Source organism: Pinus tabuliformis, chromosome 2_1 (assembly GCF_031772625.1).
Source record: "Pinus tabuliformis cultivar Carrire ecotype Pingquan chromosome 2_1, CPIR1, whole genome shotgun sequence".
In the NCBI taxonomy this organism is placed as follows: Eukaryota; Viridiplantae; Streptophyta; class Pinopsida; order Pinales; family Pinaceae; genus Pinus; species Pinus tabuliformis.
In genome coordinates, this window is record NC_142299.1 from 977462652 (window position 1) to 977488600 (window position 25949).

A 25949-nucleotide genomic window follows, 5' to 3' on the forward strand; every position below is an offset into this window, starting at 1 on the left:
TATACGGTAAATATATTTCATAATTACATAATCTATCATTGTATAAGGTAACCATTTGGGCTACTAAATATTGCATTACTTACTGCAACCAAGTAACATTTATGATATCTGTTCAACTCCCATGAAATTCATTACAAAAAAATTTCTGCATACTTTGTCTACTTTTGGTATCATTATTGAAGTTTTCAAATCAATTCTAAGTCTTGGTGTAGCAAGACCTAAGATCACTTTTTCCTCAATTATTAAAGCCAAAAATATCCTTTAGAATTATATGCACATGTTTTCTATATATAATTATAATTATAGGCCTTATTTATTTATGTAATTATAGGCCTTATTTATTTATGTAATTATAAGCCTTACCTTCTGTCCTCCATACAAATATTTACCACTCGCATTATTAAAAATAACGCATAACTCTTTAACCCTTAAGGTGATATGTATCACAAATGTAACACTTTTATTAATAGACATCATTATGAGATTTCCTTTGGAATATTTTGCACTCACCAAAGTGTTGGTAAGGCATGGTTCATATACATGTTACACATATGTAAGTGATCCTACGCTCTCCATCCATGATGTCTAACACATACGAGAGCATCAAGTGGGTATTGTTGGTGGCTTGGGGTCCGTACTGCCCGCATGGAATCGTAGCAAGTTGGTATTTTCAATGGTAAATATCTTATCTTGATTGATCGATAGTGAAGGTTGATTAGGTTATCATTAGGGTAACTACCCTACCAAGCCCTCACATCACTAGTGAAGGTTGATTAGGTTATCATTAGGGTAACTACCCTACCAAGCCCTCACATCACTGTCTCATTGTGTTGTTGTGTTAGTTGTGAAATGAGCTCCGCGACTTATTTTTAGACCTTGCTAGAACCAAGGGGATTTCACCTCCTTTTTAAAGGAAATATTATCAAGTTGAGAAGATTCTTCCGGCGAAAATTACATAGAGATACTTTTGTCGACGCGTTTCGAACCAACCAGTGTGGTTCATGTCAGGACAAGTTGAATGAACAGATCTCGCTTTGCATATTAAATAGATAGGGCAGAGCATCCAACGAATAAGTTTCTAGACAAGGTAACGGCTAGATTTGATCGGGAAACAGCTAGTTTGACTTTGATAAAACTTATTTAATTAAATAAGCTAATTCAATTATTTATATTCTTAAAATACGTAAATGGATCATTTTATAATTATAGATCTCTATTAGAATAAGTAAACTTGAATAAGTAAATCATAAAATAAATTAATCTAAAATTGTTAGTTATCAAAGTTATTATATAAATATTAGTTAGTTATAAAAGTCAAAAATAGAGTAATCTATAAATAGTTAATTATGTTTTAATCAGAATATAAGTTAAGGGGACATATGTTTATATATTAAAATTAGCTGTTGGCATTATAGCCGTTGGGATCTCTGCACACTCTATTTAAGCCAGCTTAGTCAGATTGGTCTTCAACTTGTCCTGACGATGAACCACACTGGTTGGTTCGAAACGGGTCGACAAAAGATTGATTATGTGATTTTGCCGAAGATTATCTAAACAATGTTATGGATCACAGAAGTCTAAATTCCTTATTAAAATAAATTAATTTAAACTAATTTTAAATTAATATATATTAAAATAAATAAATTATAAATTAAATTAATTTTAAGTAAATCAAAAAATAAATTAATCTGAAATGTTAGTTATAAAGTTATAATATATAAAAATATTAGTTAGCTATAAAATTTAAAAATAGAGTAATTTAAAAATAGTTAATTATATTTTAATCAAATTATAAGTTAAAGGGACATATATTTATAAATATATATTAAAATACATTAATTATAAAATAAATTAATTTTAAATTAATAATTAAAAAGTTTTTTAATTACTAGAAAATTCAAGGGTTAGAAAAAATATTATAATATTTAAAAATTAATTAATATTTTATTTAAGGGTAAAAAATTGGTGTATTATCCTAAATTAGCTTCAAGAATAGTTATTAGAATAAAACAATAGCAAAAATAAAGTGCTATTACAATAACTCCATCTATATCGATCACAACAAGAGAAAAACAAACTAAAAACAACCGGATCAGGCTAAACCAAGGGAGGGGAAGAAAGGAAGAAAACGACTAGGAGGAGAGGGCTGGACCCAACAACTACTAATCTTCCAGCCATCCTCTCTATTGAGATTGTTCGGCATTTTTTCAATCTCAAGGGCTTCCCTAAATTTCCGGTGATGGAATTGTGACACTCTAGCAATAAGACCAGCTTCCTCGATGCAGCCATGATGATTGGTTTTCTCCACATGCTTTGCTAAAGCAGAAGACTTGGTTCTCATATGCTTAAGGTCATCTGCATGCTCACTAATCCTTTTATTAATGGACCGACCAGTGTCACCAATATAGGGGGTCCCACATGAACAAGGAATAATATAAACCACTTTCATGTCCTTGGAGTCGATAGGATCCTTCACTGATCTGAGGGACTTACGAATCAAATTTTGGTTGGAGCTTGGCTTCACTTGGATAAACTATCCAGTGCTAAATGCAGTCACATGCACGATTTTTGGCAAGCAACTAGTTTGACTTCTTGGTAATTTTTTTCTCAGAATTTTTTTTTTGTCCTCTTTTGAATTCAATTTGGAGTTTAATTTAAACTAAGGTCGTCCTCAAGTTACACTTTAACCAATTCTCTATTGTTTTTTGCATGTGTCATAACTATGCGTTGAAGGTCTTCTAGTTACGACATCAAACTTTTATAGCTTTTTCGGTTCAATTTCAGCCATTCGAGGAGGGTTTATCTTGGCAAGTTTCCTCATGGTAAATTTACCAGAACACTAACCCAAATGCTGTCATTTTAAAGGGTTTTACTTTATTTCTTCATGTGGCTAGTTTATGAGGACTAAATACTCCTTTTTCTTGCATGGATACGGCAACTCTGTTTTATATTCACTGGTATAATTATTTGGACCCTTAGTTCTTAATTTCATTTCCTTTGATGAATACTTTTAGAGATCAATTATTAACTCTGCTAAGATTTCTCGCAGCCATGCTTCAATGAAGACAATATTTTTCGAATGAATACTTGTTGGATCAATGTCTAGGGTTTCTATTCCCTCATTTTCTCTTCCCTTAAATGGCAATAGGTGCTTGTTAAACCTGTTATCTCTCTCTCAGGTCTTTCGTGCCACGACGACCTTCTGACTTATTCATATTTAGTTGTATTGTATGCTAGGTTTTTTACTTTGGAGATAGGGCCCTATGCTCGTTGTAGACTACTTCCTCTTTGTTTGTAAACATTATTAAGGGAAATTCCCATTTTATTATAAATTATTTTCTTCACATATCCTAGACTTTGTTAATATATGTATGAGGGTTCACGATGGAATTGAAAGCAGGGCTGGCCTAGCGTAAAGGGTTTTGGTGTAGCAAGTGCAAGTGGACTATTGCCGCTGAAGTTTGCATGCGTACCTCTCCTGTGAGCAGGATTAGTTATATAGCACTTCGTCAGCTCCGTACACTGATAAATATATGACATTTGCTATTCTGTCGAGAACCTGCGGACCGGGGTAGTAGCATATACATATGTAGGTTGAGAGCGAGAGGATAGCGAAATCCTTACCTATAGCCACCACAAGCAGTGGAAGTAGCACTGGCAGTCAAACTAGAAGCATAAGTAGTTACGGAAGAAGCATCAAAGCTAGAAGCAGAGTACTCCGATTTCTATTTTTCCTGGAAAGGGCCATTGAATGTATGGTCGGAATGGATAAGGGGGCACATCAGGTATATAACGGTCCCTCATTTCATTTTTCCATTCTGAATATATTTGCTGCTTTGTTGATTGAAACCCAGGTTCTGAGTGGATGACAGTGGATAAATATAACTAATTGAAGCGTTTTCGTGGCAGACTAACGAGGACGAGAGCGAATCAGAGTTCATCGACGAGGATGATGTGATTGATGAAATTTCCATAGATGAGGAAGGTGAGATTTTATTTATTTGCTTCACTTCCGTGGCAACTAGCGCGGGGGATATTTTAAGTTGGCCTAGTCTAAAGAAGCGATTCACAACAAACTAGAAACACGATCAGACTCTGCTCTTGCAGGCATCAAATTTGTGGCTTCCATCAGGGTATTTGCTCTGTGGAACCTCGTTCCAGGTCTGCGCTTCTCTGCTAAGCTCCCAGTTCTGTGTATGACCAAACTCTGAGTTCTGTGTATGACCAAACTCTGAGTCCTGCGAGTGTGACTAAACATTGAATGCTCTTTTGGCACCGCAGGCAGTCAACATGAACCATAATGTCTTCCTATAGGCACTGATTCCCGCTCTGATACCAAAATTTGTGCAGGTGATAGGAAGAACATTCCAATTCTCATACGCTCATGAACCTACAGCTCGTAATCTGTGGTATGGATCTCTTTATGTTACAAACGAGTTTGGTTTGGTTTTAAATCTGAACCTAACACAATCCACAAATTGGCGCGGTTAAGCGATTCACATCAAACTAGAAACACATTCGGACTGTGCTCTTGCAGGCATCAAATTTGTGGCTTCTCTGATAAGCTCCCATTCTGTGTATGACCAAACTCTGATTCCTGCGAGTGTGACCAAACATTGAATGCTCTTTTGGCACCGCAGGCAGTCAACATGCACCATTACTTTGCGTAATTTGTTGAAGGGTTTTAAATACCCATAGTCTCTGTCTCCCAAACAAATTTTATCTCTTACCTCATCATGATGCATTAAGTCTTGTATGCTCAGTACTATCCAAGTCAAACAGTTCGCTGAAGAGGGAGTGCATCTGGAGGCAAATCATGAATGTTTGATACTTTACCCTATGAGAATCTGTAATAAATGTCAGATATTAAACAATTGCACACAACAACATCAATTTCACAGCTAAGCATAAACACTGAATTCTGAAACTTTAATAATCCAATATCAAACACAGAGTGATGAATTACATGTTCTGATCTACGGGATTTACTTGGGAATGAATTACAGAATCGAACCACCGAGCTCAGAATTCTGGAAAGAAAATCATGAACCAGACATCATAAAAACATAATTTTTTTTATTCACCATGCCCAGAACACTTCATTCCTGTACGAAACTATCTCTACTCTTCCTCGATTACATTTTTCAATACCAAACAAAATTGATCGATCAATATCCACCAAGGATGGATCGAATCAACTCAAATCTAACTATATAACTAAAACCGTGTTTACATCCAGATTTTGGGGAAACAAATCTCTTTTTCAAACTAATTTTATGTCCTAAATCTAAATTAAGGGAACCCACTCCCTTTAGTAAGAGTTTGTTTCACCTTCTAGAGGCTAACAATTGACTTCATAGTGATGCCCCTGGATCATCATGTTTCTCCTATTTTTTTTCATTCTATGTAAAGGTTAAAGATATTTAATATTGCTTAAATCCTAGTAGTTAGAAGGAACTCTATGCGAAAGCCTGTTTGTTAAAGCTATTTTGTTTATGTTATTCTTCTTATTTAATTCAAAGAAGCGTAAACTAGTCTGTCAGAGTTTAGCCAACATCTTGTGGATGCAGATCTTCCAGATGCTGATGTGGAAGGCGAAGATGTGCAAGAAGACAACAGAAGAAGTGAGCCAGATGAGAACTCAAGTGAGTGTAATCTTATGTATTTTGTGTGACATCTAAATACCAACTCTTATTTAATCAGAAACAAATCTTAAGAACTTCACATTTTTAATCAAATTTTGCTTCAATTCTCATTAAATAATTTAAATTCGACTCTCAATTTTGAGTTTAAGAAAAGAGGTTCTGTAGACCGGCAAATATCAAGCAACATTAAAAGAAAAACATAAATGTAAACACTAATTTAAACATTTAGCTTGCATTTTTTTAGTTTATACTTGATTTACCACTTCTATTTTCTCGATTCCATACCTGCATTGATGTATGAATCCACATAAGCTTTACTAGGCCTTTACCCATGTTCTGATGCATACTCTAGCCAGCGCTTAACAATTTCAAATCTTTGCATTTATTGCAAATTAATTCAAAATCTGATAATGCACAATACTGTAGGAATGAACTAATTGTTTTTTGGTATGTGCAGTGGATGATTTGAAGGCAGCTAATGGGAAATAGCCTTAGAAAGCTAGTTGATGCCAATTTCCTTGCTAATTTGTGGAGTTGTTATTGATTTGAAAGTGACTACTTGACAAGAAAGCACAAGGTTTTGTTTGGCAAAATGCAGAAAATGGGATGGATAAGCACATCACTGTCAATGCTATGGCCTTGGGGTTGGGGTGCATAATTGTGAGAATGAAATATAATTGACATATTATAAGCAAATTTATGAATCGCATAAAATGAAAATTATGTAGCTAAGAGATCAAAATGATGCAAACAAAAGGAGTGCACAGTTTAGTATTGGTGTAGTTACGGATGATACCAAAGAGGTTATGATTTGTTGAGAATGGTGTAAGCTTCACTTGTGGCGACAATTGACCTTATCTTGTAATGTATTCCTAGGGTTGGCTTAAAGGTGACCTAGTCAACTCCATTATCATATTTATAGGTGGTTAAGGCTAACCTAGTAGGCTAGTCATAGTGGGCCCATAAACCCACTTGAGGATGACACCCCCTTTTGAGTTGTGTATAAATACATATACAAATTTCATTTGTAAGATCACCATGTGATCACATTGTTAGCTTTTGGGGTTACTACGAAAGTGTTTACACCAGTGAAGCACCACCCGTATAAAACCTGCGAGTACCCGCGGGTCTTGGAGGGTTCTATAGCGAGCTGGGTCACTCGCATAGAACCCGTGCTTAAGACCCGGACTCAACGGATATTTTATTAAATTCGTCTACCTGTATAAGACCTGTGGGTTTGCCATAAGACCCGCATCGGACCCTTATAAGACTCGTTGACCGTCAATAGGCAATTGGAGGGAAAAAATGTTTTGTTATTGTTGTAAGAGGCCTTTGAAGGGGTGTTGCCACCCATGAGAATAGACTCTTCAAATTTGGTTATTTGATTAGTCTATTTCTTTTTCTTATACTTAGAAATCCTAAATTATATGTTCATCTCGGTTGGCTGACTTATTTTCAAGGTTTCATGTGTAGGGGGCACCTATCTACTAATAATTTTTCTTAGCAAAGATCTTAAGGAATAGCAGGTGCCTCAAAATTTGAAGACTTCGGATCCTCCTCGGTTGGAGTACCCATCTTCATATACAAAAAAAACTCATTCCCACCTTGCACCAAGTTTCACCTCCAATCCTTCGAAGATTTCTCCAAGATATTTCCTTCTTTTCTTGCACTTAAATTTCTCTTCAATATCTCGTGGTTTGATTTTCATTGCTAAATCTAGTATTTGAAGGTTAAATTAACTGTTGTCCTAATAGCAATAAAATCAGCTATGAAAAAGTTAAGTTACTTTGGCTTTTCCTTAGTTGCATAGTGTAGAAATTGATATCTTTCATTCTATCATTTCACTTGGTGTTTTTGGATTTTGTATACTAACAATTTTGAGTGTTCCAAAAGTATTTTGGGCACTTTTCACATGGATTTGTTTGCTGGTTTTTAGATGGCCAGTGATCCTAAATGCTGGAAAGATTGGTATGAGATAATCATTTATCATTTATGACATGTATTTGAATTTTGAACTTGCTGACATTTTTTATTTTAATTATGGAATCATGAGTCCTTTTCTTATTCAGTATATAAATGTTTTGCTTACAAAAATCGAATATGTTATGTTGTACTTTTATAGATATGAGCTGATGCTATGAATTATTGCATATATTGTGGTTTTTATAACTTATAAGGATTGGAATTGTCATCAGTTTCTTTTTTTGTGCTCAAAATTTACCATATTTTAATGTTTTTTTTTTGTATTTTGATGAGTCTTATACGGGACGTTCCCGAGTCTTATACGAGTCGACGAGTCAATACCGTGACGAGTCTTATACGAGTACGAGTCATGCAACATTGGTTTACACCATGTTTGTGGGTGCTTCATGAAATGTGGGGTACATGGTCGATCATCAACCCCTTGAAAGCCTATGATGGATTTGAACATGGGAGATGGTTTGTGATGTATTGCACATTGGAGATGACGTAGTTGTTGCTCAACCTCAGTTGGGTGTTTGCATGATATTCTTCTATAGGATGTTGGAAATCTTCAGATAGTTTGGTGATGTTCTACATGCTGGCCGTATGGAGATGGTTGTTTTCTTGGAGAACACCTAGCATTGGAGGAGTGTTTGGCATTTAGGAGGAGGGCATTAAGCCATATGCAACATGTTGTAGCTTGGATGCTTGCATGGAGACTTGGAATTGACTTGGGGACACCTAGGTTGTGATGGTGTTCATGCAGGGGGAATGGACCCAATGGATTTCATGGCTTAAGTTGTTAGTTGGAGTCATTAGAGGCTTGTAGGATGAGTGTTGGACACATCTTTTGGCATGCCTTTGCATTTGAATTCTTTCTTGTGGATGAGATAACCTTGGAGCTTGACATGTACCTTTGAAGTGTAGCACTCCACATGTGTGAACCTACATTGTTTTTGTGGCTTGCTTGTAAGGGCATAGGCCCACATAAGTATTGTTTTTCTCCCTCCTCTCATATATAATATTGAAGGAGAGAGTCCTTTCATTTATCATCATCATTGTACTCTTCACTCTGTGAGTGTCTTCTTGGAGTGAGAAGCTAGGTTTCATGAGGAAACCTTCAGAGAAATTATGAAAGGAAAAGAGGATTTCTTTGTTGGGATCTTGCTCTTCTGAGATACTAGAGTTTCCTATTGAAATTTGGGCCTCTTCGGGATGAATTTCCCTAAGAGAAAGCCAATTGCCCCAAAGAGATGCCTAACGTCCCAAAGGAGAAATCATCTTGCCCCAAGTGAGAATATAAATTGGATAGAAGAAACTTATTATTGATTTATTAATTAATGTTGGGCAAGCGATCATCAAGTTGGCCTCTTTTCCAAGCAAAGGGATAAATCATATATGGGTCTTCATCAAGTCAGCTTGTCACCTTGTTGGGCTAATACTCAAATTGATATATGACAAATAATAATTATGGCACAAGTTCAGGTCGACTCCACAAATGGAGGCACCCATTCAGACCATATAGAAGCGTATAAATACATGTTTGGGCAAATCAAATTCATCATCATCATGAGCATTCATTCAAAAAGAAAAGAACTATCTGAGGTAGCCACAAGGGAAGTCGAGCTAGGAGGAAAAGACGAGTTTCTTGGTTATGTTTTGTTTTTGGTTTTGGTAGATTGATTCATGGAGTCTTGAGCGAAGATGTTTTGGGCATAAGTCTTGTTCTATGTGTGTGATAGGTATGTGATTAGGCTGTAGGGTTTTGTGAGGGCTGTGACCTATGTTTTGGGCAAGAAGTAGAGCCCCAAAAAGGGCTGAAGTCTTTTCTATGAGTGTGCAAATATTGGAGCAATTATCACACAATTGGGCGACTATATAGTCACTATTTTGGAGGGCCGAAATGTCTAGGTTAATGTTGGAGTATGGCCGCATAGTTTGAGGGACCAACACTGTTGCTTGAGGAGGATTAGGTGTCGAGATTAGGGTTGTATTAGTGCCCTAACCAGGGCTGAAGTTTTTGTGTAAGCCTTAGGAGGGCCGAGCCCTACTTAGGTGCATAAATAAGGTTGTATTAATGTGGAGCAGATTAGTAAATAGGGGCTAAAACAACATTATTGATCAATGCAGTGATTGGAGGTTTTGAGTCCGCATTGAGAGAAGATGTGTAGCATTTCAGGAGCCCTAATCAGAGGGCCGAATTCCTTAGAGTTGAGTTTAGAACTTTGGTGATCTAGGGCTGCAGGTTGGTCATCCTAAAAGGTATGTAATTGCGTCTTCTGTGCTGATGGATGGTAAATGATGCATGGCAGTGAGCATATGGCAGTAATGTATGGCAATGTCTCTATAACAATGATGTATGGCAATGTCTCGATAACAATAAAGTATGACAACGAGCTTATGGCAGAGATGTATGGCAATGTTCCTTATCTTCAGTAATGTATGGCAGAGTTATAATTCTCAATAATGTATGATAATGTTCTTATCCTCGGTGATATATGACAATGTTCCTTTCCTCAGTGATATATGGCAGTATGACAACGATGTATGGTAGTGTCCATATGAGAGTGATGAATGGTTGCGTTCTTATAATAGTGATGTATGGCAGTGTCCTTATAATTGTAATGACAATATCACTTGACAATGAAATGACCATGATACATATCAGTGACATGTGCTCCTATGCCAGTCACTTGTATGCTACATGAGACTGTGATATATGCTTATGATTGCCTCCTTGATAGACTTGTCTGCTGCCATCTTATGAAGATCTTGTATGATCCAGGGTTGGCCCTAGATGGCCTAATGCATTTGATAAACTTGTGTCTCATTATTATTGTACTTTGTATCTCAGTTGAACATTTGATGAATATCTAAGAAGAAGAATTGATTTTTGGGTTTTCTGCCTTGTGGGGCTTTGCCTTGGTCTTTGTCCTAAATCCTGGTGTCTTTGTTGTGTATGCTTTTCTTCTAATGCTCCTTATATTTCGCTACATTTTTGATGTTCTCTCTATATAATTGCTTATGATGATATGGGGTGAACATAATGTGAAAAATGATGTAAAAGTTAAAAAATGCAATTATCTACAACAAATAATTATCTAGCTTTAAAATTAACATTTTCTCTTGTGAAGAAGACATTGGAGATGATGGTCTTTGTATACTTTGTTAATTTTGTTCATCTTTTGTTAGAGATGTGACTAGGAGGATCAAATTTGTGTGTGTCTCTCTCGATTCTTTTTTTATACTTTATCTCTCTTGTCTTGGAGTTGCTATGGTTTCTTGGAGCATTTTGAATACTAGGGCTAGTGTTTCATCTCTTGGGGACCTGGAGATTAGGATTTTGAGATGAAATTAGAAGTAATGATGTCATCAGCATGTCTCATAGTGCCCCTAGCTAATGGGAGCACCGTAAAGAAGGAGGTGATCTGCTGAAGAGGATCTAGAGCAGGAGGAGACTAGGGAGTGTGGTTACAAAGCTTGAGGACCTCTTGCATGTAAAGGGCTAGACATCTCTTGTTTGGGTATTGGAAGAAAATGGAAAGGGTCTAGATACCCCTGAACATAATGAAGTCTCTTGGGGATCTTATAATAAATGGGGCAACGAAAGATGAAGTGCTCCTCCAGCCCGATCTCTCGTAGATGACATAATTGGTAGATCTTGTGTGAATGGTCTATCCAGTGGTTCGTCTTAATCCGTAATCGATGAGATCCAACTTTGAACTGTCCTAAGGGAACCCCGAGGGCAAGCATCCAATGGTGAAGCATGTAATGTGGACAAATAATGAGTCCATCCCTCAACGTCATGAAGTGATCAATGTAGAAGGCCATCTTTAGTCGTTACCTTCCTTGAGGGTTTATCCAAATGAAATGTACATATTGCTTGTAGATATCTTCGCAGATGATTGTATTCATCTCCTGTTTGGTTGGTAAGAGGTGGCCATGTGCATAGAGTAGAATATATCAATGTGTTATTGATCATTTACTATATGCACATCTAGAGACAACATTAGTGAGATCAGTTGGGTAGGCCCACTGTCATGTGTGTGGATCCCATTAGGCATTGATCATGGGGGCTGAGGCAAAGAGTAGACTATGAACAAACCATGGAAGAGATGAGATAGAGATTGGACCAATTGTAGAGTAGAGTATCTAAGCAATGGTAGAATGAGCTAGATGATGTATATGTAATACATTGTGAAGGGGTACCATCTAGTTGGCACCTAATTTTTTGAGAGCAACTACAATTGTAGGCAATATTGTCTGAGATCTTACAAGGGGAGAAATAATTCCCTTGGCTCAAGACCCTCCATTTGATGGGAATGGGGGAGACAGGTAGTATGATGGGCCTTTTGTCCCTAGTTTTTTGATGTATGTAGCAACATGTTATGGACATGCCATAGTAGTGTATTCCATACAAAACGATGAAAATGTTGACTTTTATATATCTATGGATATATACATAAGCAATATGGATGCAACATTTGATATGCAAATGGATTGTCAATTTGTTATGATATTTACAAATGATTATGCATGCTAGATTATATATGAATGCAAATCGTTGTCTTCTTATGTATGCATGTGTTAAATGCCAATCTATACTATTATTTGCAATGGTATCTACAAAATTATTTTATCTTTTGTGAACATGGCTAAATGAAGTTGATTCAAATGAGCACACCAAAAGTTTAACTCATAAATTACCTTTTTAAGAGACAAGGGTTACCCACATGGCAACATCATTCAACTCAATGTTTTAAAGCTCCAACTTGGACTTGGAATTAGTTGAGGGTCAATTTGGACTGAATTGTCTTGGACCAATCTGTTTCAATGACTTAGTTTACAAAAAATAAATAAAACATCTAAATTTTAAAGTTTTTTTTAAGATCTCAAACCATTACAGGAAAAATATGCAAACTTTGCTCATTTATATACCATGTAAGGGTTAATATATCAAAATGGCAGTGTGATACATTTTAGTAACGAAATACATAATCAATGAGGCTTCAAATGGCTCCAATATTGGGAATGTGTTATATTCTTTGCATGGTTAGCACCATGTGTTGTTTGTATGTGTTAGGGGGTGGGATGTTTGCTAGGCCCTCATTACTAGGGGGTTCAACAATGGAGCCCCCAATATTCTTTTTTTGGGGTTGTTTTTGGTCCATGAGAGGTGTGAAGCAAATTGAAGGGGGGTATCTCATCATAACATTTTGGTAGGGTTTAGGAGTTTTGTTTTTTAATTTAAAACATTTGAAGTTTGCATGATAAGTATGCCATGGTGGGGTTCGGTACCTAAAATTGGTAGGTTAGATACAAATCAAGCCAAGTAAGGTTGGTTTGGTAGCTAACCTCTCGAGTTAAGTCTTTGACTCGAATGGTTCGGTACTGAACTGGCCCTTTGAATCGAGCAAGAGGTCAAGTTGGTTAGTCAACTCAGTCAAGCTGACTTGGACTGCTTTTTTAACCACCGATTTTACTGCATGGTGAGAATTTGACAATTGAGATAAACATGAAGGTGAAGGATGTGATTTTCAAGGGCATCGATTAACAAACTGACCACATCATCATATTCAACATGATTATTGGTAGCAGGTATAACACAAATGCCATTGAAGTGGACTAGGGAATGGGAGGGGGTAAGGTGGGTCCAAGTTGTCGAGGCTAGATTTGTGGACAATGACTTGCACCATTGGCTTAAGTGATATAGCAATAGGATGAAGTGTCCTTTGGATAGGCACAAGAAGACAATGTATTAGATGCAAAATTTACAAAAGGGATGCAAAAGACTATCTAGACTATACACAAAAGATGAAGGCGGTCTAAAAGAAATAATCAAGGGTAAAATATGTTAAGGTAGAATGCATTGCAAGGGTTAGAGTGAAGCTCCTCTTTTGGCCTTGCAAGAAGATATGCCCCTTTCCTCAACATTGTTTGACAATGTAAGGGTCCTTCCATAGTGTTTCAAACTTACCTCAACCTAAGGTATTGTGGGGTTGGTCATACACAAGGACTAGTTTGCCTTTCACAAAAGGCATGATGGTGGAGCTTGCGGTCATATTGAGCTTTAGAGTGTTTATTGGCCACTTAAATGGCTTACAAAGCGATTTTACGGTCTTCAGTGGCATGCTCCAAGGTATCAGAGAGGAGTTTGACAACTAAACAGAGGGAGAGGATTTGACACTTGATTGGTAAGACTACCTACTCACCATGAACAAGATGAAATGTTGTGTACCCAATGATAGTCTTAGCAGATGTCATATGGGCCCATAAGGTAGGGGGTGTATGTTGTTCCAGTTAGTTTTGTGCTTGTCCATTGTCTGTTGGAGCATGGTTTTAAGGATTTTGTTGTCAGCCTCAACTTGGTCATTCCTCTGTGGTACAAGGACAAATATTGGTGCTAAAAACCTAATAGCGAAACTAGCTTGCACCAGGGTTCAACTTCAAAGTGCCAACCGTGGTTAGAAACCAATTGTTTCAAGAAATCAAACCATCAAATGACATGGTTGGAAAAATAAATGTCTTGCATTGGTCACAGTGTTATTGAATGTTGGCATGGCTTCAATCCATTTCAAGAAATCAACAGCCACAATGATTTATTAATGACCATAGAAAGAGGTAGGGTTATACTCCATGAAATCAATGGGCCATTTGCAAAAAGGACTTGTAGTGATGACTGGGTACAATGGGGCTAGAGGGTCCTGCGCCTTGGGGGAATACAGTTCATAGCTAATACAGTGCTTAATTGCCTTAATGCAATCTATGAATATAGTAGGTCAATAATATCTTGCACACATGATATTTTATGCAATAACCATCTTGGAAAGATGGCCACCACAAGCACCACTATGAGAAGTGTTTAAAAGTTGCTCCACCTCATCATGATAAGACAAATGGCAAATATGTCATAGATCATCACGTGACAAATGGGGACCGAACTTTTGGGTTGGCAAATATACTAAAATGTCCCGGTATGAGTTTGGAATATCGTTGTTCAAATACAAATCTGATGCATCGATTGGGAGGTTGGAAATGAACTCAGCAAGGGCTAGGGCTTTCTTGCTCTTGGGTGTGATGAAATCTAAGTCAAACTCTTGAAGGGCGATGATCAAGTGGGCATACTTTCCATTGATAACCTACTTGCTCAATACATATGACATATGATTTGGATTTGTGACTATTTTAGTCTTACTCATCTTAATGTAGTGACACAACTTTTGAACAAAGAAAACAATTGCCAATGGAAATTTCTCCTTGTGGGTGTAAGATAAGGGAGGTCTAGATATCTTCTTACTAGAATAATAGATGATGTGCTCATATCCATCGAGCTCATCCTTAACACTTCACTGGCGGAAAAGGGTGGGGCAAAAATGTAAAGGATCAAATCCTTATTGAAGTTAGGACCTCTAATTAAAGGTGATGAGGTGAGGTTATAGTTTAATATATCGAAAAGAGTGTTGGGCTTTATCATCCCACCATACAAAGGGTATGTTAGATTGTAACAATTGAAGAAAACAATGAGCATTGGTAGCATAGGCGGGGATGAACCAACACAAGAAATTGGCTCTCCCTTGTAGGCTATGCAATTGGCGTAAATTGCAAAGGCGAGGTAGTTTAGACTCTATAGAGTCTAGTGATGCTGGTATTAGAAACAATGAATCCTAATAGTTGGTTAATAAACATGTAGACGACACACTTAAGAGTGTTTAAGTGTATATTGTACTTGTGACATCTAAGAAAGATGGTATGCAAGTCTTATAAATGTTGTGACGTTTTCTTCGAGGGAGCAGTGAGATCATTGAGATAGGCCGAAATGATGTGAACAAAGTCATGGAAACAATATGGTGCGTTGGAAGGTGGTTCCAACATTCTTTAACTTGAAAGGCATAACATCATACACAAAGGTACCCCATAGCCTGGTGAAAGCAGTTTTGTATTGGTCTTGGTGTCAAAGTTGGATCTGATTATATCTCAAGGATCCATCCATGAAGGAAAGGAGCTCCTGGAAAACATACTCCTCAATAATCTAATTGATGAAATGCGTTAGGTAAGTATCTTTGTGACATGCCCTATTTAAATCACAAAAGTCGATACAAACATGAATTTGCCTTGTTTCTTCATAAAGGGTGTTGGGTTAGAGACACACAAAGTGTATACAATAGGGTACAAAAATCCCACTTGCTGCAGTTTATTAATCTTGACTTTAATGGTAGGGGCCTTGTTGGGATGAATAGGCCATTATTTCTAACTGATAGGAATTGCATTTGACCATGTATTAGAATGGTGTTCAATGATGTTAGGATTGAGTGTAAGACTCTCGGCATGTTTGAATATGACCAAGAAAAAATGTGTCAAAATTCTTGGAAAAGGGCTTTACAAGTGGCAACATTTTTAGGAGAATAGTTTTCCCCAAGAAGGATATGTTCTTCAACACCAAGCATAACTAAGATATCCATTTTAATGGTAGGTGAAATGTTGGCGAAATTCCCCTCAAACACATTAGGTACAAGAATGGGATTCTTAAACAGGCCAACCTTTCCATGAGGGAGAAACTCTATAGTTTCAATAGCATATTGGTTAGAGGAGTTGTTTTGTTAAAGTGAAAAGTAGGAATGATGGCGGAGGTTGTCCTAGGGGTAATTTGGAGTGGTAAGGACTCAAAAATTTCTTCATCAGAATGAAAAATAGGGGTACTAGAGTATATGCTACGGGATGATGTGGTAGAGTTGGTGGCAAATGGGGAAGTGAATCTAGTGTCAATGCCATGGGAATGAGATGTGTCGTTCACAGAGGGTGCATCTAAAGTAGAAGAGAGGAGACTAGTGGATGAAGGCCTCAACACCGTTGAGATTAAGGAGACATCAAGTGTAGAGGGGATGCTTTGATGTACATTAGATGGAAATGATTTTTTTTTTTACATTTTCAGTTCCATGGATCTTGAAAGATAAAGGATTTGCAGAGTATTCTCATAATTCTAACAGGAGGAGTATCGATTTTCATGATTGGCTTGCCCTTAGTCCAAAAACCTTCGATGATGAATGGTGAGGTCCTCTGCTACTACAGTTGCTTTCTCCTTAGGAGAGGAATTGAGACAACGAATGATCACAAGGCCATTGCAGGACTAAGGTAGCTTAGGACAATGATTAGCATAATGACTGTATGTATCACACAAAGCACAAGGGTGATCTGTATGCAAGGACTTTATACACTTGCTTGACTACTTAGGAAGAGTAACGCTTGGTCGATAACTTCAGGTGCTACGGTTTGGGTGGCCATAACATGATCAAATTTATTAGTGTTCCTAGTCTTCTAGCTTTGACCCCTATTGCAACACCTTACATGGATTTGGTAGGGGTCGATTGGGCTTGTGTAGATCGTGTAGAAGGTAGAGTGGAAGAACTCAAAGGTTGAATACGTTCCAATACCAAATGAGAAGTTGGCGTTTATGGTGTAGGAGGGTGAGGAGGACCCATGTACCATACAAGGATCCCTAGGGTAAGGTTAGGTAAACTCAAAGTAGCCATCATTTGTGTACTAACTATTCTTGGAGGGGGAAATAATGAAGGAACTTGGGCAAAAGGAGTTCTAGAAGGGGGATTTCATTGAGTTGAGAATATTGAAGTAGTGAGTTTAGTAAGGTTCCCTATGTAGATGAGTTAAGGTGTGAATGAGAAAGTTATAACTAGGAGACAATGGATGATTAAGTTCCAAAGGCCCATAGAAATCTGTGTTAGGTGTCATCCTCATGCGAGAGCCACCTGGTTGTGAATAGTGGAATGGCCACTAAGGTACCTCTTCATAGATACGTGCAATAAGTTTCCTTGCCTTCAAGCTGAAATAAAATGATCACGAGATCTTTAGTATTGAAAGAGCTAGGAGTCTCAATCAGACCGCTTGCCCCAACCTTGGCACTATCCACTTTGAAGAGTGCATCTGTTGCTAAAAGAGTCTTTACCATATCTGATTGAAAGGACTTCAAGTTCCTAAAAGACAACTACTATGTTTTATGTGTGAAATGGTTGTGGCAAGTTATTTTGATACCTATGGCGAGGTCCTCTGCTACTACAATTGCTTTTTCCTTAGGAGAGGAATTGAGACAACAAATGATCGCAAGTCCATTGCAAGAATAAGGTAGCTTAGGACAATGATGAGCATAATGACTGTATGTATCACACAAAGCACAAGGGTGATCTGTGCAAGGACTTTATACACTTGGTTGACTACTTAGGAAGAGTAACGCTTGGTCGATAACTTCAGGGCTATGGTTTGGGTGGCCATAGCAAGTTCAAAGTTATTAGTGTTCCTAGTCTTCTAGCTTTGCCCCCTATTGCAACACCTTACATGGATTTGGTAGGGGTCGATTGGGCTTGTGTAGATCGTGTAGAAGGTAGAGGGAAGAAATCAAAGGTTGAATAGGTGCTAATACCAAATGAGAAGTTGGTGTTTATGGTGTAGGAGGGTGAGGAGGACCCATGTACCATACAAGGATCCCTAGGGTAAGGCTAGGTAAACTCAAAGTAGCCATCATTTGTGTACTAACTATTCTTGGAGGGGGAAATAATAAAGAACTTGGGCAAAAGGAGTTCTAGAAGGGAGATTTCCTTGAGTTGAGAATATTTAAGTAGTAAGTTCAGTATAAGGTTCCCTATGTAGATGAGTTAAGGTGTGAATGAGAAAGTTATAACTAGGAGACAATCGGTAATTAAGTTCCAAAGGCCCATAGAAATCTATGTTAGGTGCCATCCTCATGCTAGAGCCACCTGGTTTTGAATAGTGGAATGGCCACTAAGATACCTCTTCATAGATACGTGCAATAAGTTTCCTTGCCTTCAAGCTGAAATAAAATGATCACGGGATCTTTAGTATTGAAGGAGCTAGGAGTCTCAATCAAACCTCTTGCCCCAATCTTGGCACTATCCACTCTGAAGAGTGCCTTTGTTGCTAAAAGAGACTTGACCTTATCTGATAGAAAGGAATTCAAGTTCCTAAAAGACAACCACTATGTTTTATATGTGAAATGGTTGTGGCAAGTTATTTGGATACCTATCCGAGGAGGCTCTTTTCTTGGGTGACGTGGAAGGCTCTTCTCCTACGACTTGTTTGTGGCCACCCCAAGCTTGGGTTTACCTGCGCCTTAGAGAATGACACTATGCCATGTCAGCGTAGCCGAGTTCTTCGGGGGGTTGCTGAGAGGGGTCAGTGAAGCCATTCCCGCCCTGAGGCTCCAATCTAGGGAGAGGCATCGACCTCTCACCCAATCCACTCACCTAGCTTCCAAGAGCATGCTCTCGGTCTAGAGAACACTTGCTGCCAGTACAAACAACTTAAAACACTTTTGGAACAACTTCACATAGACAAACATGATGATTGAAATACAATTATTTCCTTCATGAATGACCTTCAAAGGAATTAGTGACATATGCATGACAGATTGGTTAGTCTACAAAGGGGATAGTGGCGCATGCAGGAAAACTTGGATCGTTTGGAAGGTTGATTGGTCCATATGAAAAAGCATATGCATTGTGAATTGTAACCTTCACCACCATTTGGCTCATGACTGAAGAATCTTGCACTAGTAACTTCATCAGATTCATAATGGCTCTTTGTTGTGTATTAATCTTGATGGTTTTTTGGTTTTGTGTTCCTCCCCATTTCTAGATTGCCAACTCCTTTTGACATTGTGTAATCATTTTTGGCAACTATCTATTGGCCAACAAATCTGGTAAGAGTGAGGCTGGTAGGATTTTGGAAAATAGTGGGCAACAATGTAATATTTTTGCATAAATGAAAAACCTTGACTTACAATATATATATATATATATATATATAACTGTATTCAAATACTATAAATAAATATTATATACTGTTATTTGTAGAATAGTTAATTCGTAATATTAAATTTATATTATAATATATATTGATCTTTTTTTTTGTATATGGTAAATACATTTATATTCCATTTGACATCAAAGTTCATCATGTCATTTGTGGGCATTGAATTTGGACTAGGAAGATCTCAATCATTCCTCCCAACTACCCGAGATATACCCAATTGACAATATAATGATCTTTTAAATCTTAATATTAGTTAACTAAAATAATATATCAATAGTTAATAAATTATTACTAATATGTTGTGATTTGTTATAGATATATTATAAATATAAGTTAATTAGGTCTAATTATATTAAATGTAGTTGCAATAGATTAAATGTTTTTATGTTTTTTGGCTTTAAAAAGTAGTTTTTATTTTTTTTGGGTTTTTAAAACTAGTGTGAATTAGCAAAAACTCAACAAAAATTGGAGCCTTGTTGGCTTGAAATTAGCCAACCCACTTTTAGAGATAAAGTTAGAAAAGTTAAGAAGCTTAGCAAAAACTCAAAAGAAACTGAAGTCTTTCTTGCAGTTGTGCAAGAACAATTTAAATCTATCCATAAATAGCATAGTAGATAAATGAAATTCAATAATTCAAAAAAATAAATAATATATTTTGTTAATGTAACACTATATTAAATGCAAAAAAAATAAAGAAAAAACATAATTTAGTTATTAAAAGTTTATGGAACTCAAATTCTTGTTTATTCAACTTCAAATAATTAATTTGGATCAATTTTTTGTCAAGGGCATGTGGACAATTTTATACATATTTTTGTTAAAATAGTTGATGACTTATAGGTAATATTTATTATTATTATTGTTTTTTGTTGGTTTGATCCACTAGGTATTTGAACCTTGAATCTCATGGTTTACATCATATTTCATAACACAAAGACCGCTAATTGAGTTGCCGCCATGGGCTAGAGATAATATTTATTATTACATCGAATGTGTGTAAGGGGAGGCTTGATCTCTGTTAAGTTATGGTATGTTCCATGCTTATAACAGTTTACTTCTTTTCTTGTTATTTCAAATTAGCAATCACATGTACATAAAGTAAAGTGCAGATAGAACATTAAACGATCGATAGAGAACAAGCCAAGACAAGAGACAGAAGATGTGGCCGCTAGCCAGGGACAAACCCCACAATGTGTGGGGAAACCCTTTGATCAAATCTTCTTTTATCTTCAATAATTCAGCAGAGAGAAATAGTACAATAAATCTAATTTATATCAGCAGTAGCAAACCCTAGATCAACAACATTGGCATTAGCGGCTTCATCATCAAACTAGGGCAGACGATATCTCACAAACCGACCGTTGGATTGGCTTGATTCCACCACCAAAAGTTGCGGCTTCCAGAGGAGGTTCAGATGAACCTACAACTCAGTTCAGATGAGGAGATCTTCTAGTCCACGCAGGTCAAACTTTACTTCTGTAGTTGTAGCTTCAGTTTCGACAACTTTTGGCTTCAAACTAGGGCAGTCGATATCTTGCAAACCGTCCGTCGGATTGACTTGATTCCACCACCAAAAGATGCAGCTTTCAGAGGAGATCCAGATGGACCTACAACGCAGTTCTAAGGAGGAGATTTGATGGTCAACGTTGGTCAAACTTTGGATTTGCAGTTGCAGCTTTAGGTTCAACAGCTTCCGGCTTCACATGTGTGAGAGAGAGACCCTTTTCAGCGCAGTAGAGAAGAGACTCTTTTCTGCGCAGTAGAGAGATGTGATGAGATGAGTGAGTTCAAATGAGGAAAAGTCCTCCTGTATTCATACACAACGTTGGTGTTTGAATAGATGTGACTGTTGGGCTTCTGAGCCTACATGAGTTGTAGGTTGGCTTGATAATAATTCCATAATCAAAATAAATTCATATCTCCATGAATACTTATCGGAATCGGATGATCTTTATATCAATCCTACACCTCTCGACGAGAGGAATCTAATAAAAATATTATCAGCCATGAATAAGATGACCCACATGAGGTTTTGACCTGGTTACCAATTTTAACACTCCCTCTCAACTAGGGAGAACTTCACTTGCAATCTGTCTATCGGTCATTACTATTCATCCATCAAATGCACTGCCCTGTATAGCCTGACCCTTGCCTTGCTCTGCTCTATTCTGCCTGTTTTGCTTTGTCTTGTTCTGCCTTGTACCGATCTGTTCTGCTCTGCTTTTGTCCGAATTATGAAGAAGAAGAAATGATTGAGGATGTATCATACTGACTCAAAGTCAGTCTCAGAGTATGTACCACTGGTCGCAGACCAGTCTCAACCAACCCGAAGTCAGCGTCATAGTGAGTACAACTCCGCTGGTCCCAGACCAGTATCATCCTCCACTGACTCAAAGTTAGTCTCAGAGTGCGTACCACTGGTCCTAGACCAGTCTCAATCGACTCGAAGTCAGCGTCATAGTAAGTACCATTGGTCCCAGACCAGTATCACAGTTTGAGAGAGTGTAGCACTGGTCCGAGACCAGTCTCAATCGACTCGAAGTCAGCGTCATAGTATGTACCACTCTCATTGGTCCCAGACTAGTACTGCACTGACACGAAGTCAGTCTCAGAGTATGTACCACTGGTCCTAGACCAGTCTCAACCGACCCGAAGTCAGTGTCATAGTATGGTACAACTCCTATCACTGGTCCCAGACCAGTATCATTGATCCCAGATCAATGGAGGTCATCCTAGCGTAGGGAGTACGGTAGATACAACGATGCGTCCATCGGTACTACTATGGTCCCTAACTTCATTTCCTTGCTCAATGAGTCCTAGACTGCATGGGTAGGATGCCTCGACAAGAGAACTAATCAATCCTGTCTTCACAGGAGAACACATCAATCCTGCTACAATCGCCATGGAGAACACATCAATCCAGGCCTCACAGGAGAATACATCAATCCTGCTACAATCGCCATGGGGAACACATCAATCCAGGCCTCATAGGAGAACACATCAATCCTGCTACAATCGCCATGGAGAACACATCAATCCAAGCCTCACAGGAGAACACATCAATCCTGCTACAATCGCCATGGAGAACACATCAATCCAGGCCTCACAGGAGAACACATCAATCCAGGCCTCACAAGAGAACACATCAATCCTGATACAATCGCCATGGAGAACACATCAATCCATGCCTCACAGGAGAACACATCAATCCTGTTACAATCGCCATGGACAACACATCAATCCAGGCCTCACAGGAGAACACATCAATCCTGCTACAATCGCCATGGAGAACACATCCATCCAAGCCTCACAGGAGAACTAATCATCCTGCTACACAGGAGAGCGAGTCATCCTGTTCCACAAGAGAGTGAATCATCTTGTCCCACAAGAGAGCGAATCATCTTGTTCTAGTGCGCACCACCAGGGGAGGGTGAGTCACCTCGTGGTTGTATGTTGCTCCAGTAAGAACCGCAAGCCCTTAGAGCTCCCAGAGCTCAATGTATGCAACATGCAGGACCCTTGTACAAGGGTTTCTTGACGACTCCAAGTCGTTTGGGAAAATCACAGATTAAATCTTTCCTCGGGGCTTTGACAAGGTGTATCGACCTGTACATCATCTTAATGCGATGGAACCTCCTTGCTCATCGACTTACCATATTCCAGATGATGTCTATCTGCTGGAGCAATCGATGAATACGGGATTCCTCAATAATCGAATCCCACCTCTGATTGTTACAGAGAATCACAATGGTATCCAATGTAAATCCAAACAGCTCACTGAAGAGCTTTCGCAACCAGATTGCCTCACAGGAGGCCATGCTAGCAGCAATATATTCTGCTTCGGCGGTGCTTAAAGCCACCGAATTTTGCTTCCTGATCATCCAGGATATCGAAGCAGATCCCAAGGTGAAACAACACCCGGAAGTGCTCTTACGGTCCACCACACTGCCTGCCCAATTAGCATCAGTATATCTAAGTAGTCTCACATCTCCGAGAATGTATCTTAACCCATTAGTAATTGTGCCACGAAGATATCTTAGAATATTCTTGGCATCAATCCAGTGAGGCTCAACCAAATATGAGCTCACAATGCTAACTGCAAAACATATGTTCGGACAGAGGTTCACCAAGAACATCAATGCGAATGAATTTATGAAACTCAAAGGCATTTCCCAAATCTGGTCCGACATCACTACCATATAACTTTTAAAAGTTAAGATCCTCGAGGTAGTCACAAGCTTGCAGTCCATCATATCGAATCTTTCCAATTTCTTTACCGCATTTTTTCCTTGAGATAGGAAAATTTCCCTTGGCTTCTGCCACACTTCAAGTCCTAGGAAATAGTGCATCAGTGCTAGGTCCTTCATTTCAAATTCAGAAGCCAAATCCCTCTTACATTTGAGAATGAGACGGTATGCACCTGTTAGAAAGAGGTCATCCACATACAACACCAGTATGAGAGGCTTGTCATCTTCAACCTTAAAGTAAAGGTTAGGATCGACTTCACTCCTAGTGAATCCCAGCTTCATCAAGTAGCTATCGATCCTCTTATACCATGCTTGGGGTGCTTGCTTCAGCCCATAGAGAGCCTTCTTCAACCTGCATACATGAGATTTTCGATCATAAATCTCAAATCCTTCGAGTTGCTCCACGTAGACCTCTTCTTTGATCGAACCGTGCAAGAACGCGTTCTTGAAATCTATCTGATGTAGGTTCCATCCTTGTGAAGCCGCAAGGGCTATGATCGAGCAGATGGTCGTATATCTGGCAATAGGTGCAAATATCACATCATAGTCTATACCTTCCTTCTGGGAGAAACCACGAGCAACAAAACGAGCCTTATACTTTTCCGTACTTCCATTTGCTGCATGCTTTATCTTGTAAAGCCATTTGGAAGTAACAATTGTCTTGTCTTGGGGTCTAGGAACTACTTCCCAAACATCATTCTTCATAATAGACTCATATTCTTTGGTCATAGCATCCTTCCATACTTGATGCTTGACGACATCTGAGAATGATGAAGGCTCATTTTGTATGATCGTGCTCATGATGGTCAGGTATCCCTGATACCTATTAGGTTTCTTACTTTCACGAAAGGTTCCTCGGGGTGCAGCATGTCCTTCAGCATCATCAAGTATCCCCCTAAGCCATGAAGGCCTCTTCCTAGAAGAGGAAGGCTCATGTGGATGAGGATCAATCGGATCCATGGGTTCTTCTACATCAGGCATTGATTCATCATCCTTTTCTTTCGGTTCCCTGGTGTCGGCTTCTTGAGAGCTCCTCAAAGTCGGAAGATTGTCCACCTTGCTGAGAGCCATATCTTCGTCAAAGGTGACATCATGACTAATCATGACTTCCCTTTGACTAGCTACATAGATTCTATAGCCTTTAGTATTTTCACCATAGCTCACGAAAAGTCCTTTCTTTCCAGATGCGCCAATTTATTTCTTTTCTCTTTCGGCACATGAAAATATACAGGGCTTTCAAAAATGAGAAACATCAGGTTTCTTACCGGTGAACATTTCTTCAGGAGTCTTGGAACCCAATGCTTGATGAGGGCATCATATACGACGGTGTTTGTAGTTTCAGCCCATAGAAACTTCGGAAGTCTTTGATCATGTAGCATGGCCCGGACAGCTTCCACAATCGTACGGTTCTTCCTTCCCGCCACACCATTCTGCTCAGGAGTATGTGGTGTAGTAGTCTCCCTCTTAATGCCAGCCTTAGATATGCCTGAGTGAACCAACTGTAATATATCGGAGGTCTTGCTTTGGCTTGAGGGGAATGGTCCCCTTTTGAGCTTTCCTTCGGCACATCCTGGACATACACCTTCTTTCTCTACTCGGAATTTGGGCATCCCTGTCACCATTTGTCTTACACCGAGTATAGCTTTATAATGAAGGGGGGCAAACCTCCGATGCCAAAGTTCGGACTGAAGAGATGTGTCATAAGACATGACACCTAGCGGACTTCCATTGCCCTGATATAATGAATCAACACTAAACCCAAGAGTAAAGGCATCTTCAACATTATTTTTCCATATACGTACCTTGCCATCGCCGAAGGTTACCTTGAAGCCTTTGTCTTCCAATGCCGAGATGGACACTAGGTTCTTTTTGAGGTTAGGTGCATTTAATACATCCTGGAATTTCTAGCCTTCTTGAATGGTTGTCCTCTTCCTCAATTCCCAGCTCTCCTCCTACCTTTGCTATTGAATTTGTCATTCCTTTGATTGCCATCAGAGGGATTTTGATCATCGTCCCGGTGTGAGTTCTTTCTATCAGTGCACTCCCTTGCATAGTGACCTGCTTTATCGTAGATGTAACATCGTCATTTTCTTCCACCCTTAGGTCCAGCCTTTCCTTTTGATTTAGGCCCGGAATTATTTCTTTTCTTAGCATGAAAAGAAAAGGCAGCAGGAGGACCTTTAGGCATGGGCATTTCTTGCTCTTCTTCCCTTGTTTCTTCTTGAATGCATCTAGCCATTAATTCCTCGAAACCAGG

The 25949-nt window shown here is 38.5% G+C and overlaps 1 protein-coding gene across 1 annotated transcript in view; it reads left to right on the top strand.

The window, feature by feature from the left end:
- The first annotated feature begins 3075 nt into the window (after window positions 1-3075).
- The window catches only part of LOC149203909 (uncharacterized), a 230576-nt gene continuing 207702 nt past the window's right edge, over window positions 3076-25949 (top strand). The window contains exons 1-3 of the mRNA XM_089403604.1: window positions 3076-3785; window positions 3910-3985; window positions 5571-5645. Of these exons, the coding sequence (XP_089259730.1) occupies window positions 3756-3785; window positions 3910-3985; window positions 5571-5645 (181 nt within the window). The 5' untranslated portion in view covers window positions 3076-3755. The remainder of the gene's footprint in view (window positions 3786-3909; window positions 3986-5570; window positions 5646-25949) is intronic.